The sequence below is a fragment of the Atta cephalotes genome (assembly GCF_000143395.1).
Source record: "Atta cephalotes unplaced genomic scaffold scaffold00108, whole genome shotgun sequence".
Lineage (NCBI taxonomy): Eukaryota > Metazoa > Arthropoda > Insecta > Hymenoptera > Formicidae > Atta > Atta cephalotes.
This window is the reverse complement of record NW_012130172.1, coordinates 23840-30833: the sequence shown is the minus strand read 5'-3', so window position 1 is coordinate 30833 and position 6994 is coordinate 23840. Positions and strand designations below refer to the sequence as shown.

Genomic DNA, 6994 nt, shown 5'->3' with positions numbered 1-6994 from the left:
TCACCGTTCTTTCACTAATAGCGGCCTCACCATAAGTATTTGAGAGCATTCGATGCCTCAGCTGCAGATTTCTTCATATTGAAGCAAAAAATTAAAATCTCCCGCAAATGACGAGAATTTGGCTCGTAAACTGACATTTTCAATCGAGAATAACTTTATGATGCAGACACAAATCGACTAATGTTTCTATGGGGTTATGTTGACAGATGCCCAAGTTTATTGTATGACATCTATGATCTATTTATTTCGACCACTTACTGCTAAAGCCATCTATAGGAAAACGGCGGAAGCAAAATTGTACACCTAGCAATAAGGCTATGTGGCTCGATAGCAAGACGGAAGTATACTTATAGGAAACTAGGTTTGAATCTCGGAATGTCCTGATATTTTTGTTGTGTTGTCGCTTATTTCTCACTGTCGTTTGTCTTTGCGTATGAGATTATCTTCTTATTGTTAAGTTTCATTGAAGGATTTTACAATATGAAATGAATATAACATTCGAGAGTCGTGCCATTTAAGTACATATAAAAAATATATATTTTTTATATATACTTACAAAGCACGAATCCCCCCCCCCCCTCGAGTAAGAATTTACCTTGAAGGAATCATGAGGGCTTGCGGGTCACGTGGCGGCTTGGGGCACACGTTATCTGAATGCTCTACAGCAATAGAGCACAAAACTTAATATTGATCTATTAACGTAGGTACGAAGCCTTCGTTGCTAAACAGATTGATGAGATCATAATCGACCAATAAAGTACACGCCTGACATCCTTGGAGACCACGAAATCCTAAGCCATGGAGGGGGGCTTACGGTCGCTTGTGGTCCCATCCATTTAGGGTCGGTGAGCGACCAAGAGGAACCTCTCACGTAAGAGTGTGAGCTATCGTGCCTGGAACTGCATGGTGTAAGGGGAGTTGTGTTCTGGACGGTGTTTCCTGGATACCAGGCTTCCAAAAATATTTAGCCAAGCCCCGGGCATTCGCGGTTCTGTCTGGTGAGATCGCGATGGGACTCAAATAGAACGAGAAATTATTACGACAAATGACACAAACCAAGTCCTCCAAGGCGTGGCTTCTCTCAAAAGCGAATGACCGGAGAAGAACAACGCAGCGAAGATGGGTATCTAAGACTCAAGCTCGCTTTAGCAGTGCAGCTAAGGAAGAAGGAGTGGACTGCAATAGTCCAAGCTCTAACTCCTCAAATATCGAAGTCTCAGAGAGAAGGTAATGCTACGAGATTAAATGTGCAACGTCGAAGCACTGCACTCCCAACGAACAATCATCTAGACAAGAAACTTAAGGTAGACCAAGGGTATCATTAGAATGACTTTTGCAGCAGAGGTTTCTAAAAACAAGCTAGATTCCAGAGAGAGATTCCAGAGAGGATGAGATTAGGCTATTCGCAGTTGGGAGTTTTTCCCCTTGTTATGAGTAGTAGACAAACTTCTCACTAAATTGAGGGACTCTTTTCCAGAAATTAATTATACCAACTCAGTATCTAAGAACTTACCTGGAGTAGAGAACTTACCTTCAAAGTTGAGCTGAAATCACATCTTGAGGAAATCATATCTCGAGAAAAAGAAGAAAAAGTTCTACATCTCCATGTGGGTTTGTAGAAAAGTCATGGGCAAGAACTGAGGAATAAAGGGTTGCCTTGTGGCTTTACAAAATGATATTGTTATTAAGACTAATATATGACTAACATAGTTGTCTAATGAGAAGGAGGCAAGGAACTTACTCAAAAACTTTCAAGTGGAATACCTAAGACTTGCGAGGGATTCATGAATCATAACAACCTGAAAGCTGGAAGTAATACTCAATTCTTCGCCCTTGAGCCTAGTGATTATCAGTATAACAAAATAAGCAGCATACAGAATAAAATGTCAGGGAGAATGGAATGAAACTAGTCTCAGTACTCCCTTTTACATTCAAGTAAGACAGGATCTTTAGAAAACATCACCTGAAGAAAATCTTCAAGATTCTAACACTAGTTAGGGAGGACTGGCAAGAGTCCAACTTCCTAACCAATTAAAACGTAGACAGATGGATCGGGAATAAATGATCGCTTTAGGGCAGGCACTTAAAACCAATTCCTGAAACCAATCAAGAAAGCTAATAGAAGGGGCTAACCATAATTTTTTCAAGCTGAAATGCTTGCCATATCAAGATGCGCAAAACTCTTGATCAACAAAAGAATCAGGCAACGCATCTATTCAAATAGCAAAGCAACTATTAATGCATTTGCAAAGATCTCTACGGAATTGTCCGTCGTTTGGGAATGTATGCAAGTTCTTGACAAATTACAGGGGAAACAAATCAAGTTATCCTAGTATGGATCTATGAACATCAGGGCATATCTGGCAACGAGAGAGACGGGCTAGCAAAGCTGGGGACAGGAATGGATCCGGTAAAACAGATTGTTCCCTTTATGCTAGGTAAAAAAATGATTAAAGAAATGTTGGAATGAGAGCAAATTTAATTAAACTCCCGGAGAGAAGCGAAGGCGAGCAACTAATGAAACAATCTGACCAGAACAAAAGAGCTGGCAGGAATGGAAAGAAATAAACTGAGAATGGGCATAGACCTTTTCAGAAGACATTGTTTCATATACCATATGTTCCTGACTATGAATACATCAACAAATATCACATGTCACAATATGATGTTGCTATAACATTTCTAAAATAATTTTATTTAAAACATAATTTTGTTTGCATAATAACTATATAATAAATTTAAAAATAGATTTCTGATCATTGAGATGAAAATTTTAATACTAAAATATTAAGATTATAACAATTTTTTAATTATAAACATTTAAAATTAATAAATAATATCATTTAAAGTTCGCATGTTCAGATGTGGTACAACAAATTCCAATGCGAACTTTAGATAATAAGATTCGTTTAGGTAATAAGATTAAGTTCTGTGTTCATAATGTTAGAACTCGGTCTGAAGTGTCAGTTGTATTGCCAATCAACTTGCTGTTTTTCCGTAAAAATATGTTAATTGGCTATTCATTTCTGAATCCAAGAACTCGGAGTTCTATTAGGTGTACAACTTTGCTTCCGTCGTTTTCCTATAGATGGCTTTAGCGGTAAGTGGTGGTCGAAATAAATAGATCATAGACGTCATACAATAACTTGGGCATCTGTCAAAATAACCCCATAGAAACATTAATCGATTTGTGTCTGCATCGTAAAGTTATTCTCGATTGAAAATGTCAGTTTACGAGCCAAATTCTCGTCATTTGCGGGAGGTTTTAATTTTTTGCTTCAATATGAAGAAATCTGCGGCTGAGGCTCATTGAATGCACTCAAATACTTATGGTGAAGCCGCTATTAGTGAAAGAACGTGTCGTGAGTGGTTTCAACGCTTCAAGAACGGTGATTTTGATATCGAAGACCGGCATAGCGATAGAAAAGAGAAGGTTTTCGAAGATGCAGAATTGGAGGCATTACTTGAGCAAGACTCGTGTCAAAATCAAGAAGAATTGGCACGATCATTGGGAGTGACTCAACAAGCCATTTCAAAACGCCTCAAAGCCATGGGAATGATTCAGAAGCAAGGAAATTGGGTGCCGTACGAATTGAAGCCGAGAGATGTTGAACGGCGTTTGTTTGCTTGTGAACAGCTGCTTGAAAGGCAAAGACGGAAGGGATTTCTGCATCGCATTGTGACTGGGGACGAAAAATGGGTTCATTACGATAATCCCAAGCGCAGAAAATGGGGAGTTCCCGGCCATGCTTCCACGTCGACGGCCAAACCGAATATTCACGGCTCCAAGATCATGCTTTGTATTTGGTGGGACCAGCTCGGCATAGTGTATTATGAACTGAAAACTTACTTAAAACCGACTGAAACAATCACAGGCGATCGGTATCGAACGCAATTGATGCGTTTGAGCCGAGCATTGAAAAACAAACGGCCGCAATACAATGAGAGACACGATAAAGTGATTTTGCAGCATGACAATGCTCGAGCCTATGTTGCGAAAGTGGTCAAGACATACTTGGAAACGTTGAAATGGGAAGTCCTACCCCACCCGCCGTATTCTCCAGACGTTGCTCCCTCTGACTATCACTTGTTTCGATCAATGGCACACGGCCTGGCTGACTAGCACTTCCGGTCTTATGAAGAAGTAAAAAATTGGATCGATTCGTGGATAGCCTCAAAAGATGACCAATTTTTTCGACGCTACCCGAAAGATGGGAGAAAGTAGTGGCCAGCGATGGACAATACTTTGAATTCATAAATGTATAACCAGTTTTTTACAATAAAGCCTCGAATTTCGGAAAAAGACGGCGGAAGCAAAGTTGTACACCTAATAGCATCATGAACACAAGGCTTAATGATTAAGAAGATGAAATATACAGCTCGGTAGTAATGAACATAATCCACATATCCTGAAACTTCTTCGTATCAAAGCTGCAGCCATATTATTTTTGAGCATTTGGACCTAATTCTAATTGGTCAAGCCAGATTACTGCGCTTGATGTTGATACACTTTTTTTCTTACATTATGATTTAGATTATATATTTGATAATAAAAATATGACATGTCATTAGCTATTGTTATTAGTTATTAGATATTGAAAGTATTACGACGATTTTATACTAAATTTTCATCTAATTTCCATAGGATTTACCTGGGAACATAAAAAAGATCGCTACGTTCTTCAATAAGACTTATAGTGATGAACAAATTGTCAAGTTAGAGGAGCACTTAAAAATAGAGAATTTTCGCAAAAATCCTATGGTGAATCAACCTAGTCCTGACACTGTGATACCATCGGATGTATTTATTCGACAAGGAACAATGGATGATTGGAAAAAAATGTTTACATCGGAAATTGAAGAAAGATTTAACAAATGGATCACTGATAATTTAAAGGATACGGATTTATCTTTTCCAAGTTAGATTTGTTGCACTAATAGTTACATAAGTAATTATGTAGTTATAATTTATGAATTTTTGGCTTAGTTACGTTACAAATAAATAGGATTACTATAATAAAATCGTAACAAAAAATTGTAAAGCTGATTTTTATATTTTGAACATTCTTCTAACAAAGGAACCACGTAGTATTTAATTCTGATATTAATGAAATTTTGTATATGGTACATATAAATTACATAAAAAGATGAATTTAGAAAATATTAGTTGCAAACATCGGAAACACGATTTGAAAGGTGAAACCCCTTGTAAGTAACGCAAGTTTTAGCTTCTTTCGTTGTATCTTTAAAACTATTTGATATATCAAAAAATGTTTTATACAAAACTTTTACAATAAAATTGTCTCTGTTCATCCACATCAATAATATTTTGGAAATAAAATAATTTTTTTAATTAAAAAATTGTTTTATTAAATTTATTAAAATATTAAAAATATTATTAACATAAATGTATAGAAATAATTTTATTGTAAAACTATTGTATAAAACATTTTTTGATATATATTTCGAATAGTTTTCGAAATATAACGGAAAAGATATAATTGAAAACGCTTTGCCACATAAACAGAGATGTCTTTAAACTGTTTTTTCATTGCAACGGATAATTTATAAATTTATCTTTTTATAATATATATATATATTGAGATTATAAATTAGCTCGGTCTATTTCCCTAAAGATGACTCCAGCTGTTGTGAATGGTTCATAGTGACAGCTGATTTTGATGGTTTTAGAGAGGTTAAACATCTGCTAATAATATTCAGTTTATCGCTTTGAGTTTCATACAAAAACCTTGATATTTACTGTGTTTGAAATGTCAAATTTTGTGTTAATCAAGCAGTATTTACAGAAGATTTTGATTTTCTGCTTTAATTGGAAGAAAAGTGCGGTTGAAGCACATCGAATGCTTGTCGAAGTTTAAGGTGACACTGCTCCAACTGATAAATCATGTAGGGAATGGTTTCGACATTTCAAGGATGGAAATTTCAGCGTTGAAGACAAGCTTCGCTCTGGACAGCCAAAAAAATTCGAAGACAAAGAATTAGAGGCATTCGAAAAAGATCAGAGTCAAACGCAAGAGGAGCTTGCAGAATCATTAGGGGTAACTTAACAAGCCGTTTCTGTACGATTGAGAGCCATGGGAATGATTCAAAAACAAGGAAATTGGGTACCTTATGAACTGAAATCGAGAGACCTTGAAAGGCAATTTTTCACTTGCTAACAGCTGATTCAAAGACAACAGAGAAAAGGTTTTTTTGCATCGGATTGTGACTGAAGATGAGAAGTGGATATTCTACGATAACCCTAAGAAGAAAAAATACTACGCTAAGCCCAATCAATTGAGGTCGTTGCCATCGACCTCAATACCACGGCCGAACATTTATGGTTCGAAAATCATGCTCTGGAAAGATCTTTATTATGAGCTGCTGAAACCTGGCGATTCCCATTACAGGCGATCGGTATCGGCTACAATTGATTCGTTTGAATCGTACATTGCGAGAAAAACGGCCAGAATACGAGCAAAGACATGATAAAGTTGTTCTTCTTCATGATAACGCTCGGCCTTATATTACTAAAGTAAAAAAATATTTAGAAACGCTCAGGATGTTTTACCGCACTCGCCATTTATATATATTCTCCGGACGTTGCTCCTTCTGATTACTGGTTATTCCGATGGATGCAGCACAATTTGGCAAGTCACCGGTTCACTTCTTTCGCAGAAATTGAAAATTGGCTCCAAAATTGGATCGCCTCCAAAGACGAATCATTTTTTCGAGATGGAATTCGAAAATTGCCTGAGAGATGGGAAAAAGTAATAGATAGCGATGGACAATACTTTAATTGATCTGTTCATTTATTTTGTTTTGAAATAAACACATTTTTAAAAAAAAACGGCCCGAACTAATTTGTACCCAATATATACGTGAGTCGTTTGATAAGTTTGGTAAATTTCCATGAAATGGCGCTACAATCCATTTGATGATGCGATATTTCCATTCTTCGAACCTCTTCAGGCCAAATTGCAGCCAGAAAGGA

At 36.7% G+C, this 6994-nt stretch overlaps 1 protein-coding gene across 1 annotated transcript in view; it reads left to right on the top strand.

Moving 5' to 3' along the window:
- LOC105625105 (sulfotransferase 1C4-like) overlaps positions 1–4924 on the top strand; it is a 72445-nt gene extending 67521 nt beyond the window's left edge. Inside the window, exon 6 of the mRNA XM_012206447.1 lies at positions 4646–4924. Coding sequence (XP_012061837.1) covers positions 4646–4924 — 279 coding nt within the window. The remainder of the gene's footprint in view (positions 1–4645) is intronic.
- The last annotated feature ends 2070 nt before the right edge of the window (positions 4925–6994 follow it).